This window comes from Homalodisca vitripennis, chromosome 4, assembly GCF_021130785.1.
Source record: "Homalodisca vitripennis isolate AUS2020 chromosome 4, UT_GWSS_2.1, whole genome shotgun sequence".
Lineage (NCBI taxonomy): Eukaryota > Metazoa > Arthropoda > Insecta > Hemiptera > Cicadellidae > Homalodisca > Homalodisca vitripennis.
The window spans coordinates 85,251,536-85,273,327 of record NC_060210.1 but is presented as its reverse complement, the minus strand read 5'-3'; the positions used below and the strand labels follow the sequence as shown (position 1 = coordinate 85,273,327).

At 34.5% G+C, this 21,792-nt stretch overlaps 1 protein-coding gene across 1 annotated transcript in view; it reads left to right on the top strand.

Moving 5' to 3' along the window:
• LOC124359678 (disintegrin and metalloproteinase domain-containing protein 12) overlaps positions 1 to 21,792 on the top strand; it is a 192,888-nt gene that overhangs the window by 147,011 nt on the left and 24,085 nt on the right. Inside the window, exons 7-15 of the mRNA XM_046812619.1 lie at positions 1,470 to 1,534; positions 3,524 to 3,688; positions 4,735 to 4,904; positions 5,870 to 6,085; positions 8,813 to 8,911; positions 11,152 to 11,311; positions 16,789 to 16,929; positions 17,470 to 17,642; positions 19,198 to 19,399. Of these exons, the coding sequence (XP_046668575.1) occupies positions 1,470 to 1,534; positions 3,524 to 3,688; positions 4,735 to 4,904; positions 5,870 to 6,085; positions 8,813 to 8,911; positions 11,152 to 11,311; positions 16,789 to 16,929; positions 17,470 to 17,642; positions 19,198 to 19,399 (1,391 nt within the window). The remainder of the gene's footprint in view (positions 1 to 1,469; positions 1,535 to 3,523; positions 3,689 to 4,734; positions 4,905 to 5,869; positions 6,086 to 8,812; positions 8,912 to 11,151; positions 11,312 to 16,788; positions 16,930 to 17,469; positions 17,643 to 19,197; positions 19,400 to 21,792) is intronic.

Here is a 21,792-nt window from a genome sequence, read left to right as displayed (position 1 = left end):
CATATAAGTAGTAGGCATGTCATGTTCTACAATATTTTCTATATATATATATACATTAATGTAATGAAAGTAACTAAAACCCTTTTAAAAATATTTCTTTTGACATACACGTGTTTACGTGTTTCGGTTTTTAACCATCATCAGTATACATTAACCTCTAAATAAATAATAAACAATTAGATATACACATGTGGACCTTTTAAAAATATCTAATTGTTTATTATTTATTTAGAGGTTAATGTACACTGATGCTGGTTAAAAACCGAAACACGTGTATGTCAATAAAAAGATTTTTAAAAGAGTTTTAGTTACTTTCATTACATATAATATATATAGATAACCCTATAAGTGGAGTTAATAACATAATATATATATATATATATATATATATATATATATATATATATATATGCAGGATTTTATTGATATGTTTGACATACATGAATTGCTAACTAAGAATAAAATAATATTGTACACTTTAGTAAGTGCAACAGAATAAGGATAAAGCTGAGTGTGGAGGTGGTGTAAAGTAGAGATTTTAAGGAATGTTAGGAGGCATAGGAGGATGGTTGGAGCGTTACTGTTCTGGCCACCTAATTTATTTGAGTCAGTTGGTTAGGAGACTGTCATATTTGATAGTTGTCATTAATCTGATAGACACAGAATTAATAGAGAGTTTTATTTCTACTTACGTGTTAACAAACCAATGTCACCAATGTAGTTTTAGGTATTACAAAGAAAAAAATTGCAGATTTTTTTAATTTTTTGAAAATTCTTTGTAAATTAAGTTGATTGTTTTACAAATGAAAAGAGAGATGACAGACCACATGAGTACTGTGACACAGCTCATACCCAGATGTACATTGGTCCAAAATTTACAGCTCACAAATGTTGGCATTTTAAAGTGTTTAATTTGGTGCATTTACAAAAGATTATTTTTTCCATATGGAAAATTGTCCTTAATTAATGCAATTAGTTTATTCTGATTATTTTTATAACTCTAGAATGAAGCACTTTTTGATTTGCTTTCATATTAATATGTCTGTTACTTTTGTATCTCATACTTTGCTCTAATAATTTTAATCGTGTTTGAGATGGACTATAGAAGTGAATTCAAATTCAACTTTAGTACTTTTAACCTTATACATTTTTATACCCGTATTAAATTTGTTTGTGTTAAAAACTGATTTTTAGTGTTAAAAGTGTGCAAGAAAGAGATTTGTGTCATTATTTAGAAATTTTTGATGACATAACATTCTTAACGTATTAAGGGTTAAATTTGTGCAAATCTGTGAAGGATTCATGGGGTAGTAAAATAGGACACTTACTATGAAACACTGCTGTGGAATGGGCTGAAATCAGGGCTATGTAAATACTGCAGTCTTTACTAGTCCTATACCACATCATTTATGTACTCTGTATTGAAAATTAATTCTTTTGCAAGTTTGTAACTTCTTTTAATTTTTCAGGATTTGAAGGAACTGACCAAAAACATATAAGCGATTTTCATAAAAATCATAGGATAAGTAAAAGGGTAAGTTCACTTTACAGTAAACATTAGGACTTAAGAATGTGTTTAGCAATAGTTATACATTGTATTATCTTCATCCCTTAAAAGAATGTTTACTTCTTGTAATTGATTGATATTTATATAAATCAGACTTATGAGAAAAATGCTTGATACCACTAAAATTGTATGGATTATATTGAAAAGATTGAATGGCTGTTGGACTGCAAAATATGATTACAAAATCAATCCATCTTTTCTGTATTCTAATAAATCACCGTAATATTTATACTACTTATGCATGCAAACTAATTGTAACTATGGTATCCGCTAGTGATTATCCATTTGCATATGTGAGATGGTCAAGCTGCATCACTTGGTAGTCTATGTATAACACCAGTTTTAAATGAGCACTGTGGTAGAAACTCCCACCAATTGCAAAGACTGTATGGTATGTCACTATTTATTGATAAAAAATATTTGTAATCATGCTGATGTTCTTTAAAATCTTTGTGATGTTCATAAGCAGAATATTATTTGTGTATATTTGCTATTACTGGAAAAACATATTGCCAGTAGAATAAATAATGCAAAAATGGCAAAACAGTGCTCCCTTTATATCCTAATAATCTTATAAATCCAAAAGTGACTTTGTTTATTTGTTTTGCTTTCACAAGTAAACTGTTCAACCAAAACAAATAAACAAGTAAGTGTTGTACTAAAATTTTACATGGACATTGTTTTATATATATATATATATATATATATATATATATATATATATATATATATATATAATTTCAATAAACATTGAATCGCAAAAAGTACTTGCTCCGCCGGGAGTCGAACCTGGATCTCTCACTTGCCGGGTGAATGTGCTACCATTACACCACAGAGCGCTTACTTTTTCCGATTCAATTATTTTGTATTTGGCCGTATCTGTCACATATGCGTTTAAATAAGCAAACTAACATATGATCGGAAGACCAAATACCTGTCAAACGACTTTTATTTACATTAATATATATATAAATAAAACAGTAGTGGTTACATTAATAAAATATACGAGTATGGTGGTGCTTACATAAAACATTGCTTATATATATATATATATTACCATCTTTCTTGCTCAGTCCTGCAAATTGATATTTTTTATTAAAATTCAAGATTCACTAAATTTAAAAGTCTTAAAATAAAAAACGAAAATGATTTAAAAATAATTCTATCAGCAATACTTACATGTAGAATCACGTAAAAATCAGACTATACTTTTAGTTTCGGATAAACATAGTGAGCCATTCAAAATCTATTTAAAATCCTTTTAAGGCTTGTAGTAAATGTAGTAAAGAAACTTGTAACAGAGACTCGAGAGTACCCTTGCTCTTGTGTGGTATCTGGAGAGAAAGGTGGACCTGGAAGGATCCTTGCTGTCCTAGGAGGTGTAGTAACTGGAGTACCGAACCCTAAATTCATATAGCCAATAATAAGGTGGGAACATTCCTGCTAGTTTATACCTTCCAGTCGAACCTACACTTGATACAGTAAAACCAATGTGATGTAAATCTGGGCTGTCCTATGGTGTCCAGGAGCGGCATATTAGCAAGCGCAAAGGTACGTATAGGACTAAGTTCAGTGAGAGGTTTAACAGTTTCTTGGTCTAAGAGAAGAACAAAAAGAGTTGGAATATATCCCCTTAATCCATCTTCCTTTGTGTTTAAAAGTGTTTGCTTGACTTATTCCTCTATCTCTATATTTATACAGGACAATGGTATGGATCTTGGACATTCATAAGATTAACCAGTTGATAGTAGTACTGTTTTTGCAGTTACAAGGTAACTGGACATATTTTACACACATCAGTTAGAGATGTCCTCCTGGGGTCACACAAATTTATAGAAAGTGCTTTTTAAGGCATTCAACTGTTACTTTGTATAACTAACTTTGATTTACACCATGTATAAAAAAGTCTTTAGCTATTTTCTTGTTGTAAAACTAATCTGAATTTTACAATTTCAGTTTAAGAGGTCTGATGAGATGATCAGAGGACCTTATAATGCAAACGCCAGTTCTAGCTATGTGGAACTGGTGCTTGTCCTGGACAACAAGGAGTACAAGGCTCTTGGAGAAAACATGAACAATGTCAACAGCCACTGCAAGGACATCGCGAACATCATCAATGCGGTTAGTTCCCACTACATAGAAGTATAAGGCAGCTGTTCCAATTGTTAAAGCATAGTATAACAATGCCAATATTATTGTTGAAACGATCATGTACAAAAATGGATTCTTGTTTAATATGTCAACAAACTTCTTCACAATTGTAAGGTTTTGTTTGTTGATTTCAAATTTTTAAACATCAGTTATAAAATAATTTTAATAGACACAATTTTTGGTATTATAAATATATTACAAAGCATTAAAAAATCTGCTATTGAATATTTGGTAAGTCAATTCAAATACAAATACGATTTTTGATTCCACAATTTTATTAGTGCATTCAGTTGCCTACCAGTCAATGGTACTGTCTAGGACGCTCTGGTAATGCTCTAAAAATAGTCTTGTATACACAACTTTATTTTGTCATCAATATGACCATTTCAGAGCCATGAATCATAATGCCAATTGTGCAGCTTTTTTAAAAGTTTTTTTTTAATCAAGAGATTCAATTCATAGCTTGTTTATTGGATAGTATTATAGTAATGGACACTATTAGATCCTAATCTTTGCTAAAATAATTTTTCCTTAACTTCTCTTGAATGCTATGTAAAAGTGCTTTAGATATTTATGATATTTAACTATCTCGTTTTATTTATTAAAAGTTGAGTAACCTCTTTTTGCTCAATCTGTGTTGCTTTTTAACATGTAATGCTTATTTTAACGATTGAATTCTACTGTCTTAACGATTCCATGGATCAAGAACACCGATCATGTTAAACTAGTTATTGAATTGAAGTCTATTAACATGGTGATGCCTATGAATTATGTCTAAAAAATCATTTGAAGTGGTTGAAGAATTGAAATGTATACTAATGGTATACCATTAAATTGTAGACTAAATTTGCAGTGGATCCTTTATAGTGTTAGGTGTTTGGACAGATAATACATTACCAATTTCAGTTGAGTAGGTTCAGTAGTTCATGCAGGATTGGGCAGTACATAGATTCACAGACTTGCACTGTAACATTTCACAAACCCATTATCGACTAATTGTATTGTGTTCTGACCAGCTGTATGTGCCGCTGAACATCTTCATAGCCTTGGTGGGGGTGGTGGTCTGGACTGAATACGATGAGATCAACCTCTCCTCCAATGGTGACACCACACTAACCAACTTTCTGCACTACCGGCGCGAGCGACTCGTCAAGGAACACCCTAATGATAACGCTCAACTATTGACGTGAGGAATTGTATACTTATGTTTAGTAGACAATAAGAAAAAAATTATTTTAATATCCAAGAAATGTAGGACAATCTTTAAAGCATAACTAACATCTCTTGTCTGGTAATGTCAGTCATTGACTTGGAGTAACAGAGTACAATGTTATTTAATAGTATTGCCTGCAATTTACGTAAATCAATGGCTCTCTTATCTCTGTATATATTGTTTAATAGAGACTTTTGCCAATTTATGTATGTAAAGCAATGAATGAATTATTTTTTATTCATGGTTTGCCATTCATCTATGTAAATCAATAAAATTGATTTACTTCTTTATACAATTCATTTAACTGTGGTGCTTGACTTAAATTTATGCAAAGCAATGTGTCTGTTAATTTTTATTGACATATTTTTCTTTATTGAACTGTAAATCACCATCTTAGCTTTTTTCAGAAATACAATTTTTCGTAAGATTGGTATCTTTATTAACAAATTATATTTGAATGGATAACAGGATTTTGGACATTTGACATCGTTATGATGGTCTAATGCTTTCTTTATGCCTTATTTTGCATTGTATCTCTCATTATAACAGTTTATAGGCTTTACTGTCTTTCTTAGACAGGTAGGTTGCATTTTGAAACCGTTGCAAATATTAACACATGAGACCAGTTAAAAACAATATTTAATTTATTATATTCTAAGTACCAATCTTTAGTACGTAAAGGTCTTATAAGTATTCTGAACAATAACTAAAAGCACAACGTTCTCCACACTATACTAATGACTAAACATACCATCAGGTTGATTGTACCAAAGAAGATGCTTTCAACCAGGATTACAATAAACTAGAACATTTTGTGTATTCAATACAAATTTCTCATTAAATTCCCTAACCAGTTTTAAGATTTCATATATTGAAAATTCTCTATCATCTTTACCAACTGGTCTGTTAAATATCTTAAATTAACCTTTGATTTGTAGGAGAATGCAGTTTGAGGGTGGTGTGGTGGGCAAAGCACTAAAGGGGCCAATTTGCACGTTCGAGTTCTCAGGCGGAGTGAGCATGGATCATAGTTCTGTGGTGGGTCTAGTTGCTACCACGGTCGCTCATGAGATGGGTCACAACTTTGGCATGGAGCATGACTCCAGCGATTGCCAGTGTCCTGACGAACGTTGCATCATGGCTCCATCCTCCAGGTAATATCACAGTTTTTCTTGTGGGGGTAGCTCTATGGTGTGTATAATTGTTATCACAGTTGCACATGACTTCAGTTACAATTTTGACATGAATCACCAGTGTCCTCACTGTCAATACATCATGGTACACTACTCCAAATTATAGTACAGTAACAATGTTTTGTAGTGTCTAATAAGTCAAGGATACAATATACAAATCATTAAACCTCAATAATGCCAGTTGAAATTATTTTTTAAGTGTATAAGGTAAAAGGAACCTTATATAGGTAATTTCAGTGGTAAAAAAGTTTAAATTATTATATACGTCCATTTTTCCAAAATTGTATTGATTAAAATTTGTCTTATTTTGGCTCTTACCTGAGTCAAACCTTGAAGTTTTGCTGTGTTTGTGTTGTTATCGTTTCATCTAAACAAAAGTTTGACAATGCCAAGTTAGAATTTATAGTTGATACCACATCAATATATTTTTAATAATTTTCACTTAGAAATTGCAACATTTTCACATTGCCAATCTAGGCTAAATGTTGAAGTTCAGTTTGTTTAACCATTTGGGCACCAACCAAATTGTAACATTTTAATTTCAAAATCAGATCTGAAATGCCTTAATGTGCAATAATTCATTAAAAGTCACTAAAACTGATTTATTCTACATACTGATAAATTTTATTTTGTTTTATCAACATGAAACTTATTGTGCAATACCCTAACAAGAAATGTGATTATTCAAGAGAATCATTGTGAAAATATGTCACAAAAAAACACATTTAGTGCAAATAATTTGTGCATAAAATTTAATCTAAATTCAAGTAAATATATTTCCCCAAATTGGGCTTTTTGGAGGCCAGTTTAACATTTTTAAATCTAATGTTACAGTAGCACTAGTAATTACAATTACATTAAACAATAAAACGTCTAAAACTTATTAACCTGTGTTTTTATATCAGATGTTCAAACTGCTGTCCCAGAACAGTTTGACAATGTCCAAGCCTGTTGTAGAAATGGGACGCTGTATGGATTCACACAGGAATTTTTTTAATTTTTGCTACTACTCTGTCCTAAGGTCATTATAATGCACTGGGGTATCGTTTTATAGATGTTGTTTTTAATGTGACGTCACACAAAGTAGTCAAGTGGTGATAGATCTGGAGATCTTGGTGGGCACTCGACACTTCCTCTTCTGCCTATCCAGCGATTTGGAAAAATATTGTTTAAATACTTAAGCCATAGTGTGGAGGTGCTCCATCTTACCAAACTTCATTACAGTTGTTGATTGCTACTTGGATAGCTGGATAAACCTGATTTTGTAATATTTCCTGGTATACCTAAGCATTAAGGTATCAATAAATAAAAAAAGGATCCAACAAACTGATCTCTCACATTTCCAAGGCAAACATTTCATTTTTCAGGATGCTTGGTATATTGCTCTCTCATTCAAAGAGGGTTAACATCAGCCCAATAACGATTATTGTGTCTGTTAACATTACCATTTAACATGAAAGTTGCTTCATCTGAGAAAGCAATGTTTAAATCTAATTGTATTATTATCAATGTTCTGCATCATTATTTTACAAAATTCTACTCAACTATCAAAATCGTCCTCACTTAGATCATGAACTAAACGAATTTTGTATACTTTACAACCACTGTTATATAAAATTTTATAAACTGATGTTTGATATATACATAATATTTGAGAAACATTTCTTGTTGAGGCATGAGGATCTTCTACAACAGACTGTAAAACGTCAAATGACAATGATTTGTTTGTAGCCGATTTTTGTCATCCAGGTTTGGGGCTGTCTTTAAAGCAGCCTGTTTCCTGGAAACATTGGATTGTTTTTTAACTCCTGATTTAGATACAGGATTTCGATTAGGATAAGTGTCATTAAATAAATTCCTTACTTCTTCATAAGATCTCACCCGGTCTCTGTACCCTTTCTTCATCAGGATCATAATACGCTCTTGTTCACTTAAACACTCCATTTCAACGTAAAGTATCATAAAAACACATCTTGCCTTTGTTAATTCCAACCAGAAACTGAACATAATACTGGACTTCCTCAGAAATGATGAAGATAAGGGAGGCCTGCCCTGCAGCAGGTAATAATTGTAAAACAGGCTTTACTTTGTAAGGAAAGTGTTGTCTATTGAAGATATTTACCTACTGAATTTGGATGTTCATGTTCTGCCTTAATTAATTTTTAATTAATTTCAATGAGTTGCCATTTTGTACTGGGTTGAGATAGAAAGTTTTAGTTTCCTCTGTTCTTCTTTTATTAAGACCTTTCAAATGAGCCGCCCTCCCAAATTCCATTGTTGTAACAGTGATTAAAAAGTTCTCTTCTATTTCCCAGAAAGGTGTTCCAAGTTCCATCCCTCCATCTTTATCCATCAAAAACTAAACTGAGTGTATCCATATTTTTAACTCACATTCTATAGCAGTTTTTCAAAAAACTTTAATGATTGCCTCTTTTTCACCACTAAAAGAATGTCTGATATATAGGACAATGCGCTCCAAGGGTTAACAACATTTTTACTTTGAATGCAATATTAAATAACTTGTCAGATACATGGTGTTTAAATTAAACATTTTGAGATTAGATTTTAAAAAAAATTTTATTTTAAAAGTGTAAATATTGTTTTTATCAGTTGTATATCTTATGTTACATTTAGACAACTGTGATGGGAAAAACCATTTACTAATCCAATTAAACCAATTTGTTATAGTTCAATGAGTCCAACACACTGGAGCGTGTGTAGTTTGGAGTATCTTGCTCTTGCCTTTGAACACGGCATGGACTACTGCTTGCGCAACAAACCCACCAAGTTAGTAATTTATTTAGTTATTACCTCCATTAATCATGTTAAAAATATCCAACCAACTCTTAGATTGGTAATTTAATGTTATTTAGATGTGTTTAAAAATAAAATTGTAAGTTTATGCATTTCTGAAAACATGAGGAGGTTGTTTAATTATTAAGAACAATATCAATACAGAATATGTATTACAATACCTAAAATAAAATCTCAAATCTAATTTAAAGAAAAAACTCTTAAACAAATGTTTACTATCTTAAATCAGTAATACTTAATTGACAGTAATACTTACATCATACAAACAATAGTTGTTAAAAAGAACTATATTCAGTATCTTGAACAGGCAGCCTTGTCCCATTCAATCACATTCATTAAATTCAAAACTCAAATTTTATTCTAAGGACCATAATTTTTTACATGGGAATGAAGTCAATGTAATGTATGCTTGCTAACAAAAACAGGAGAAACATTTAACATTTAATAGAATTAAATTGCAAGAAGATTTGTTTTTAAGAATCTAATTATTTATTGTTTAGATTTTGTGAGTTAAATTTGCTAGAAATAATTTTTGAATCTTTAACGAATTGCTCTAAAAAATGTAATGTTACTTAACCCTATAAGTGGCGGTCATTTGTGGTCTCAGTGGCAGGCCGTTTTTGGGTAAATTGCCGTGATCGTTAAACTTATTTTTAGAAAATATTATCTAAGTGATAACCTAGCAACATTATATATTTTTGTTTTCCTTATGAACTATAGAATAAGAATAAATAAATATAATATTTGGTGCCTTACCATTATTTTCAGATTAATATCATTGTAGATGTGTAACAATTTTTTTTAGAAAAAATAATTTTTAAGTTCTACTGTCCGTCACTTTGAAACTACTGGAGCTACCAAGTAATGTCAAATTCACAGAATATACATTTTTTTTCTATTGACAAGAACAAAAAAGTTAGATGGGAAAACTAAATCTATGTATAAACTGGTTTTTTTTACTCCCGAGTCACTGGAAGGGGTTTGTCTTTTCCTCCCAGTAGTGTAGGGCCTATAATAGTGGCTTAGTTTGTCATAGCACAGTATATTTCGTAAATATAAAACAGGAATTGTCTTATCGCAAACCCCTCCCCATCCTCAGACAGAGGTCAAAGTCGAGCGATCTAGTAGATAACGTGACTACAGAATCTCGCCGCCCGTTCAGCTGGTGCGCCGCACTCTTGTACTTTCGTGCCGAAGTGTCTGTCGAGTACGTCACTTTGTTGTACTTCCGTGTTTTACTGTGTGTGTAATAGATTAGTGATGGGTGACACTATGAGAATTTGGGATTTACCCAGGAGCGAAGAGGGGGCCATTCGTTTTTTACAAGATCATGACTAGTTGCCTACATCTAAAATATGCGTGGCGGTCGGCAGTTGCTGCTGAAGGCGGAAATCCACTAGACTCACTCATCCTTGATATTGCTGCTTTCTGGGCGTCACAGGAAACCCATTAACAATTAATAATCATTGTAAGCTTGTAATTGAAGAGTTGCTTTTTCGTTCTATAATGTTTTTTTTTCTATAAATTTATATGTTTGTGTTCCTCATACTGGTGTGGTCGGTATAATCCCAAAGTACCCCAACATTTTCCATGATGAACGAATAACCTAAACATTTACCGGTAACACAAACAACGCGATAAACAATAATATACTGACAATAACAGTACGCAAAGTCGCCAAACAAAACAGTGACGAGACGAGTAGACAGCTGTTCTCTCGTCTGCCGCCAGGTCAAACGGAAACCGTTGGATTCATTTAAGCCAGCAAACATTAGTAACATGAATACACACTATACTATATGATATGTATAGGAAATTTCATGGAGAATACGATAGTTCAAACTAGGCCTAAAAATAATGTGACGGCACTTGCCACTTCGCGGCGGCGTGAATCATACGTCTCAGACGGCACTTGCCACTTAGAGGGTTAAGTACTTATATGCATTAAATTTGATTGTAACTATCTTGTTGAAGAATTAAGAAGTTCCTGATTCTGAAAATTTAACAATTATAGTTGGGATCGGTTAAATTTAGACTGAGCAGGCATTAATAAAATTAGATATTTCTTTTTGCCGATAAATTTTTAAGTTTTTTGCATATAAAGCAATAAAGCTCTGAAGAAAGTAACTATTCAAATAACTATCTACAATTTGCTGTGCTTACTTCTTGTTTGGTTAACAATCTCATAGTTGGTAAATAACGTGCTGTTGTAGGTTGTTTGACAGTCCTGTGTGTGGCAATGGATTTGTGGAGGTTGGAGAACAGTGTGACTGTGGACTCAAAGATCATTGTGACAACCCCTGCTGCAATGCCAATACTTGTATGCTCTTTAGTAACGCCTCTTGTGCTACCGGCGAGTGTTGTGATCTAAAGGTAAATGTCAAATACTGGAAAAAATTGTGTATATTGTGGTGCACAGAGATTGTCCCTGTTGGAGCATCTTGTCATTGAAAGTCATACGATCCACATCATTGACTTATTCTGTTTTGATAAGATTTACTATGGAGGCCCGAGGACAATGATGAAGTGCAGAATAAAATGTAAAAGAAGATAATTTATGTGTATATATAATAACTGTTTATATTATATACAGTAGAGTCTTGATATCCGATCTTCCGGGGCAATATGTCATGTAACATGATTTTACACAATAAGTCATGCGAGCCAGCCTCTTTCATGACACCCGATTGTACGCAGCAGATTCCTGAGTGAAGGATCCCCTTTTTTTACCCGACTGTACACATTATATAGGTACACCAGGTGATAGGTTGGTAGCCCCAGTTTCTCTTTGTTTTGATGCACTGCAGTCCTTTGCTTAAGTAGCTCTTTCACTACAAGGTTGTGCATCGTTTCCTTGTTTCATTTCTGCTCTTTTGTTAGACTGTTAGTTGTATTTTGATTTTATCATCTTTAAAAATTGTAGCGATGGCTTCAAAATGTAAAAAGGTGGTTGTGTCAATAGAAAAAAACTGAAAGCCTTGAAGAAATTAGACAATGATGAAACTTTATTAAAGGTGGTGCAAAGATTATAAGTGGGAAACACAAGAGTAGGAGATTGTAAGAAGAATTGCAATGACATTGAAAAATTGTGTTCTCAGCTAGTCACAACAACTCCTTTGAAAAAAATGTGAATACGAAAAAGTAAGTAAAGCTTTGTACCTGTAGTTTACTCAACAAAGAGATAAAGGTGTACTGATATCAGGACCAATCTTATAACAAAAAGCCTTAAAGTTCTGAAATGAACTTAACTAAGGTGAACGTGATTTCACAGCTCAGTGTAGATTGGATTGATAGATGGAAGAAAAGATACTGAAGTTGGCAGCTTAATATCAGTGGCGAGAAGCTTTCAGCAAACTGTGAAGTCGTTCAATCGTTTAGGGACAAACTTCTTACGCTATTGGACAACGAAATATCAAATCTATCAGGTGATCAAATATTCAACTTTGATGAGACTGGTCAATATTGCAATATTGCTACTTGACAATGCTGATGAGGACGATCTTTAAGATAAGGAAATAAAGGCCATGTTTTTGCCTCCAAATGTAACTTCCTTATGTCAGCCTATATATCAGGGAACCTTACAGGCAATTAAGGGCATTATCGAAAAAAACCTGATTTCTTCTTTTATGGACCAGTGAGAAGACGTGGTGAAAAAATTGTGTCATCTTAACTTGAAAGACAAGGTTCACTACGTAACCCAATCATGGGAGGGTGTTGGAGCAGATTTTGCTCCAAGAAAAGAAGAAGATTGTCCGTATGGTGAAAATGTACAGAAGGAGACCGAAACGGACAATACTACCCTACTTCCATTGTTTCAACAAGTGCCGGGTTGTGCAAACGCAACAGAAAAGAACATGAATGAGTGGATTACCCAAGATAAACAATATGAAGTGGCAGATGAAGAAATAGTGAACATGGCAAACAGGAAATGAGAAGACAATGAAGCGGATATGGTGTTGGACGAAAGTGTACAGAAAATTTCACATAACAAAGGACACGAAGCTTTAGAAATGGCGTTAAAGTATGCGGAGCAGCTGGAGGAAACATTGTCCACCGAGGTGTTACTTCTAAAGAGATCGAGATGCGACAAAATGCGGGGAAACAAAAGATAATCACGAACTTTTTTATCCAAGCTTAAGTTTAGTTTCATAATTTACTGCACTGTATGTGAGTATGTACCTGTAAACGTGTTTTATTACGAGGGTCGTCCAGAAAGTAAAGAACGTTTTGTTATAAGTCAATAAAAACAAAAGATAAGAGCATGAAAACTTATTTATAAATACTTATAAACTTACTCTATTTTTCTACAAAATCGCCGGAACTGTCAAGGCACTTGTTGTAGCGTGGCACCAGTTTTTCTATACCAACGTTATACTGTTCTGCCGCCAAGGAATGAAGGCACGTTTTTACTCCTTCTTTGAGGTCTTCGTCACCCAAAAAGTTTTTTCCGCCTAAAAACACTTTCAACTTTGGAAACAAGTGATAGTCACTCGGAGCCAGATCTGGACTATACGGAGGGTGTCCGAAGATTTGCCATTTGAAAGAATTGAGTTCTGCTTTGGTTCGTGCACTGCAATGAGGCCGAGCATTGTCGTGGATCAGCACCACTTTCGACGACAGCATTCCGCGTCGTTTGTTCTGAATAGCGCGGCGAAGCCGATGCAAGGTCTCGATGTAGGCCTCTGAGTTGATTGTTTCGCCTCTCGGCATGAACTCCGCATGGATTAGGCCTTTTCGGTCCCAAAAAAACTGTTGCCATTAATTTCCTGGTGTTCAAATTTGGTTTTTCTTTCCTGTTTTTTGTTGGTGAATTCGAGTGATGATGCCATTCCATTGACTGGAGCTTTGTTTCCGGGGTTCGATAGGAAACCCAAGTTTCGTCACCCGTTACGATGCGGTCAAGAAACGCATCACCTTCTTCGTCATACTGAGTCAAAAACTCAAGAGCTGCTCCCATCCGTTTAGTCTTGTGGACATCAGTAAGAATCTTAGGCACCCAACGAGCACACATTTTCTGATAACCAAGACGTTCAGTCACTATTTCGTGCAAAAGCGACCTTGAAATTTGTGGAAAAAATTCCACTAGACCACTCAAAGTGAAACGACGGTTTTGTTGAATTTTTCCATCAACTTTCGCTGCCAACTCGTCAGTAACGAGTGACGGCCTTCCACTTCGTTCCTCGTCGTGCACATTAGTTCGACCTTCCTTAAATTGAATGCACCATTTTCTCACTGATGACTCGTTCATCGCATTGTCACTGTAAACTGCCTTAATTTGCCTATAAATTTCAATAGGTCGAACATTCTGTGCATTCAGAAACCGTATCACACTACGCAGTTCACACTTGGCGGGATTTTCAATTAACGCCGCCATTTTAAACTTTCACAGGAGACGCAAACGTGACCTCACGGTACCGCTACTCAGCTCACACTGAGGCAGAAGGTGTGGCTAACGAACAAGCTATCTACCGCGGTGGTGGGGGAACTGCGCCGCCCGTGATGCGCAATCGTTCTTTACTTTCTGGACGACCCTCGTACTTTGCCTTAAGTGCATTTTGATGTGCAAAACAAAAAGCCCCCATACACGATCCGACCAATCTCTGTCGAAACATTTTATTCCGGTTCGTCCGACAGACAATTATCATTTTCTGTGTTATCCTACGTTTTCAGTTATTCGACCTTGCCGCAACCAGTTTAGGTTGAATAATCGAGACTCTACTGTATAGAGATGAGTCAACTCCAATAATCAGCACCTTGATTTCTGAATTCTTAGCAATATACTTTAGGAGTATGTAAATAATAGTTATTCAGCAGTAATGATAGACTTAGAGGAAAAATTTAAACCTTTTGTAATTTACCTTTTGCCACTGATAATGGTGGTAAAAACTAATCTCTCACTCAGTTCGGATGGTCTTAGATTGTTGTCCTCTCTGTTTACCGGGCCACGCATAGTGACCTGCTGAGTTCTGCGTCACCACTCGGCACTTGCATAAACATGTATGCTACTTTCACTTGGATTTAAATGGTAGTTCGAGGGTTATTCAGAAATTAAGGAACATTGAATACCGCCAGGTGCACACCAATTGTGTATATATTGTTGTGTTCGTGCTCTGTACCTCAGCCAGCGTCCAGCCGTGACAATAGGAACATCTCTGCACTGTCCGTTTTTTTAATATTCAAATTTGAAATGTGTTCTGAAATCGAAAATCCTGCCTGTGAATTGCAGTCTATGATTTGTTTGTTGTTGGCAAAAAACTTAAAACCAATAGAAATTTATTTCTGTTTGCCATTTAACTTTAGGAGAGCTGTCCAAAACAAGCGCTGAGTTAAATTGTCATCCAAAGGTTTGCTTTTGAATGACAATGCTCGACCTCACGCTGCAAACTGTATGCAACAACTCTTGAACTCGTTCAACTGGGAAGTTTTCCCTCATCCCCCCTACAGTCCTGATCTTGCTCCAAGTGATTTTCACTTGTTCCGGAAAATTAAGACCTAGCTAGCAACACAGCGTTTTGTCAATGATGAGGACCTGCAGGTACGCATCACCGAGTGGCTGAGATCACAGGTGGCAGAATTCTATGACACAGGAATTTCAAAGCTTGTCCAGAGCTATAAGTTGAATTGGTATGGTGATTGTGTACAATAGTAGTATATTAGTCCCTCTTTCATATTTATAAAGTAAAAAATTTCTTTGTACTCGGTTTTTTTTTTAATTCCAAAATGCTCCTTACTTTCTGAATAGTTCTTGTATTTGACCCTTGGCTCTTTAAATGACTGAGATTTAAATTAATTTCTCAAATAATTACAAAGCTTATTAGCTTCAAGGTTGAAACTTTATCAATTGGTTATTTATTATTTGCTTTTAAACAACCAAATTGTGTAATTTATGTTATAGGTTGATCTGTTTTAAAAGTACTTTTATTTGCAGAATAAAAATACAGTCAGTCTCAATTAGGTCTTTTGTGTCAACAGGATATAAACTCGTTTCCATATTTAGAGATTTGTCTCCAGCAAATGCACTAGTATTTAATTAAGTAGACAGGATATGCTATAGCAGCTACAGTGATACTGATACTTGGATATAAAATTATTCTAAACGATGTTTACTATGGTGTGCTGCAAATAGAGAAATATTAGTTTAGTTACTTATTAGACCGAGAGATTGCAGCACTTTCCAGCTACAACTGGATAAGGATTGAATTTTATAACTGCACAATACAGTAGATCCCAATTAGTGGCCTGATAAGCTGAAGAGCAAAACAGCAAGGGCCACTAGGTGTGGCCTGCTGAGTTGAGGGACAGAACATGTTCATAAATTAACGACCTGAGGCAGAGAACAGCCATGACCACCGTTGTGGCCAGGTGATATGAGACTGCAATCGTATTAATTTAGTGCAGATCCCAAAGGTCAATACTTTTTATAATTACTAGTATTTAAGCATTTTTAAAAAAAATTTCAGTCAGTAAAAGAAAACATTATTCTGATACATTACTTTGTAGGCATACAATGAATATAAATATAAATTTTCAAATCTGAGTAAAACATTACATGGTAGTTAATTTGTTTGTTATGTTTTGGTTGCTATTTAAAAAATTATTTTTGCATATTGTAATAGACAAAACAATAAGTTTAATTTAACTATGCAATGTTAGCCTGTGATTATTTGAAGTGACAACGTCCATTGCATACGTTGTATGTCTAAAGATAAATAAATATCTTGAATCTTGACTTGTTCTTAGATACATCATTAGGTTCCAGTGCTCAGAGAAACTATAGAATCTTAATAATAATGGTAATGTCATAGTCACTTGACGGTCGAAGCATTTGAAACTTACGCTTGTTTTATTAGACGTGTCGACCCAAGACAGTGGGGACGTTGTGTCGTGAGACATACCAAGAATGTGACCTGGCTGAGTACTGCACCGGTCACTCAGAATTCTGCCCTGAAGATGTCTTCAAGATGGATGGCTCTAAGTGTAATAAAGGCAAGGTGAGTCACCTATTACCTGACAACATTCAGTCTTCTTTGCTCTGATACAAATTCTATGAAGAGGAATATTTTTTATCTCTAAACATTTATTAGTTGTATTTCATGTAAGTTGTTTCAAATTAACTACAGAAAAAATAATTGTTAAGAAGTTTTCTGAATTTGGAGCAACTAAATGTAAAATGTTATAAAAATGTGTGGTATTTATGTCTTTGGTTTACTGTTAGAGCTTGTATCATAAATTAGCCCTTCCAATCAGTTAGTTCTGAACTTACTAGGTTAAAGCTAAAAACAATAATATGTCTTCATTATTATTTGTATTAGTTCTATTATTACTTGTCATACCAACCAAAACAATTGTGTTCTAAATTACAAAGAGAGAGTAACATAAACATTAAAGACACAGTGTCATTTCGTATTAGATCACTTTCTTCACTGAATTGTTAGATACATTTTTGATATAACCTTTTATTTTATTCCTGACTAAGGAATAATACTAAGAAAATTGTAAAAATTGCTTAACATTGCTATAATTGTTGACAGGCATACTGCTATAAAGGCTCATGCCGCACACACTCGGACCAGTGCAAGCTGTTGTGGGGACCCTCCGGCAAGTCCTCGGACACACAGTGTTACAAGATGAACAAGAAAGGCAGCCGACATGGTAACTGCGGTTACAACAGACTCAATCAATCATACATCAAGTGCCATGATGAGTGAGTTGGGACATAACTTGTTTTTGTTTGTCAGTGTTCAGTTGTCAACATTTTACTTAAAATATTACAATTAAAGCTGAGAAAAATTCAATTATAAGCCATGATGGGTCAAACTATGTCTGTATATTTCTATTAGAAGATGGCATAACGTAGAGACAGTAGTAAACTTTGCTAGTGAAAAAATATTCTGTTAGTGGATGATTTGAAAGCATAAATCGGTTGTAACGGAACTTTGCCATCTTAAAATTATCCACATAAACTTAACCACAGTACTAAGAACTGTGGTTAAGAACTCCAATTTAGCATTTCCATCAAGGAAAAGAATTCTTATTTTTTTAGATTTATATTACTTTTTATGAATTAGTTTACTTAAGTACTTAATTAAAGTGAGTTACAATAAACAATACCCAAACCAAATATATGTAAATAAAATAGTATTAAATAATAATTATAACTGGTGCATAATTATTAATTAAAATAATTACATACCAGCTTTAAATTTAAAATAAATTTGAAGTAAACATAAATTTAGGCTTTAAATAAAAAAAATATATATATTTAGCCTACATATTTGGAAAAATGTTTTAGTTTACAAAATATTCATATACTGAATAATTATTACAAGTTTATTAAATTTAACTTGAAATTTTTAGAAAGACACTTTGAAAATTATTGTATTCAATTTGTTCACTGCTATTAAAAAATAAGATATTTATTTCAGGTACTAAATTATTAAAAAGCATACATTTGACCTTTTACTCACTACTGTCTAAAAAAATTGTTATCAAATTATTATCACCCAGTCCATGAGATACAGCAGTCCGTTTTGTATGTTATTACATGTGCTGGCATCACATCTTCCGTGATGTGTATTGTTTTAATTTAATAACAATTTTGACAAAGCAAATGCTGATGTATGTACTGTGACCTTATATAAAAATGTGTAAGCAATTTTAAATTTGGACTGTACGACAACAAGGTATGTTCTAGTCTATTGTTGGAATTTCCAGTCTGGCTCATTAGTCAAGACAAACGAACATGTTATAAATCTAAACAAGTATGTAGTAAAAACAAAAGCATGAACATAATTACACAATAATATCTTTCATTAATTACATTGCACTGTTGAAAATTGCCCTAAATAGAGGAGGTGTTAAAAATGAGAATACTTTTAACACCTTAACAGATTTTATGTACCTAAAATTATGTTGTGTTGTACATGTTTTTGCTGAGACAGGTTTTTAGAGTTTAAATATGTGCTTTTCATGCAAAAACATTATTTCTAGTGTGTTTTTTCAAATTTTGGGTACTTGGACAACTGTAGCCAAAAATATTTTTTAGTTTAGTATGTCAAAAACCGTGAAGGGGTAATAGGATAGTGAAATAGTTTTAGATAATATAAATTAAAACTGTTCTATTCTCATTTCAGTGTTTAGTCTCATCTTGTAAATTAAATTAAACATATGTATAATGTTGGTTGTCTTTGAATATTTTCTTTCAATCATACAATATTGTGTAAGATAATTGTTACATGTATGGTTCACTTTGGTGACAGGGATCTGCAATGTGGAATGCTACACTGCACACATCTAAACGAGCGGTTGGAATTTGGTATGGAATCAGTGGCTATCTTGTCTCATTCCTTCATCAATTCCCAGGGTAGCATCATTCCCTGTCGCACGGCCATCGTGGACCTCGGTCTCAATGAGGTGGATCCTGGGCTCGCCCCAGACGGTGCCCGCTGCGGTGAAGGAAAGGTAACAACAGAATAAATTAATGATAATAAACACAGTCCCCGGGCAGTCTGGCAGTTTGCATGTTCAAACAAGTTGGTTTCAGCTGTGGTCAATTAACAAAACCTTCTCATCTAAATTAGTATTACAAATTTAGTGTTCTAAATAGTGGTTTACAAAATTACACATCCAAGATAATCAATCAATCAATATTTCTTTATTACATGAACATTAAGTACAGTAATATAGTCAAACATAGTATAATGTAATAGCAAAAGTCGCTTAGGTGTTTGTTGCATCCAGGAACTCCTCCAGGGTGTAGAGTGGAGTCTTGACAAGGAATTCTTGAAGTGCTTTCTTCAGTGCGTTTCCAGTTAGCAATTGGAAGTCTTCTGGCAGTTGATTTCTGAGTTTTCGTCCTATGTAGGACGGTTTTCTTTCAAAGAGGGCTGTTCGATGGCGGGGTAGAACATATCTGGAGGCATGTCGTGTGTTGTAGTCATGGAAATCGTTGTAAGTGTCAAAATTGAGTCTGTCAACATGTAGAATTGTTTCGTATACATACAAGGCTGGTACAGTTAGAATGCCTAAATTTGGATACGCTTCCCTGCAGCTTTGTCGAGATTCAAGATTGGCGAGGGATCTAATTGCCTTTTTTTGAAGGGTGAGTATCCTTTTCAGGTTTTCAGTAGAGCTGCCCCAGATGATAAGACCATATCTAATGTGGGACTCTACCAGTGCGTAATAAGCAGCTTTGACGGATCCCTGAGTACCCACTGATTTGAGTCGCCTCATAACGTATATGCCTGCGCATATTTTATTGGAAATGGTGCTCACATGATGACTCCATGAAAGTGTACTATCGATAGTCAGGCCCAGAAATTGTGTTTTATCAACAACTGTTATGTCTGGAATATTTGTTGGTATTTCCTTTTTCCTACTGAAATGCACTTGCGTTGTTTTATTAGGATTTATTGCCAGATCATTCAGTGCACTGTATTTGATGGCTTGTTGGAGAGAAGTCAAGGAGTTAAGGGATAGTTCATCTGCTGTGTCATTTTTTATAAGAAGGGTAGTGTCGTCTGCATACATTATGCAGTCAGTACTGGAGCTGGCGATGAAAGTAGGGAAGTCATTAGTTAGAAGAATAAAAAGAACTGGGCCAAGTACCGATCCTTGAGGCACACCTCGTGCCAGTGGTTTTGGAGTTGATGTGTACGATCTGGTGATGGAAGATTCAGTATGCTGTACCTCCACAAGTTGTGACCTTCCTCGGAGGTAGCTGGAGAACCATTTGTTCTCTATGCCTCTTACTCCCAGATTTTCCAACTTTTTTAAGATTAGGTCATGTCCCAGACAGTCAAAAGCCTTGCTGTAGTCAAGAAATAGGGCTGTTACGTACTTTTCGTCATCTATGCTGTCAATGATTGATTCTACTAGGCTAATAATTGCTGATATGGTTGATTTTCCTTTTTGAAATCCATGTTGGTTGACTGTGATTAGGTCATGTTGTTTAAGGTAGGCCATCAATCGCTTCAGAACAAGTTTCTCTATGATTTTTGCAAATGTAGATATTAGCGAGATGGGTCTATAGTTCTGAGGGTCTGATTTCTTCCCTTTCTTGTGTTTTGCATAGACCTTTGACACTTTAAGCCTTGAGGGGAAGTGACCTTCGGCAAAAGATTTGTTAATGATTGCTACAAGGGGTTGGGTTAATTCATTTGCACAGAACTTCACACTCTTTGAAGAAAACTCATCTATGCCACTGGACGATTTGTTTTTCAGGCTGCAAATTGTTTGATTCACCTCGGTCCAAGTTGTTGGTGTCATGCAAAATGACTGTGGCAAGGGAATGTGCAATAAGGTCGGGTTTTTTCCTGTCCACCCAGGTGCTAGGGTATGTATTTGGTTTTGAATTGTCATGCCAGCCATCTGAGTAAAGTAAGTGTTAAGGCTTTCGGCTACTTCTGTAGGATTATGTAGGGTGGTGTTGTTGATGTTAAGTTTAGGGCACTCCTGGTTGCACTGTTTCCCACGCCTCTCATTATTAATCAAACTCCATAGAGCCTTGGTCTTGTTGTCAGATTCTTCTATGTGCTTTGAGTTTGCTTGCCGATGCAGTGTTCTTAGTTTTTGGTCATATATCCTCTTACTGTTTCTCATTATTTCTTTGTCTCGAATGTCTCCTGTTGTTTCATAGGTGTTGAGGGCTCGTAGGTAGGAGGCTTTTATATCGGCAGATTCCAGGTCATAGTAATGAGATGGTTTGGTAGGGCCTCTGTTCTTGTGTTTCCTTTGTGGGCAGCAGATATCTAGGGCAGTACAAAGGGTGTCATGGAATATATTATATGCAGTTTCTGTGTCTTCAGCAGTTTCAACAGCATTCCAGTTTTTGTTGTAGAAGATGGATTTGAGAT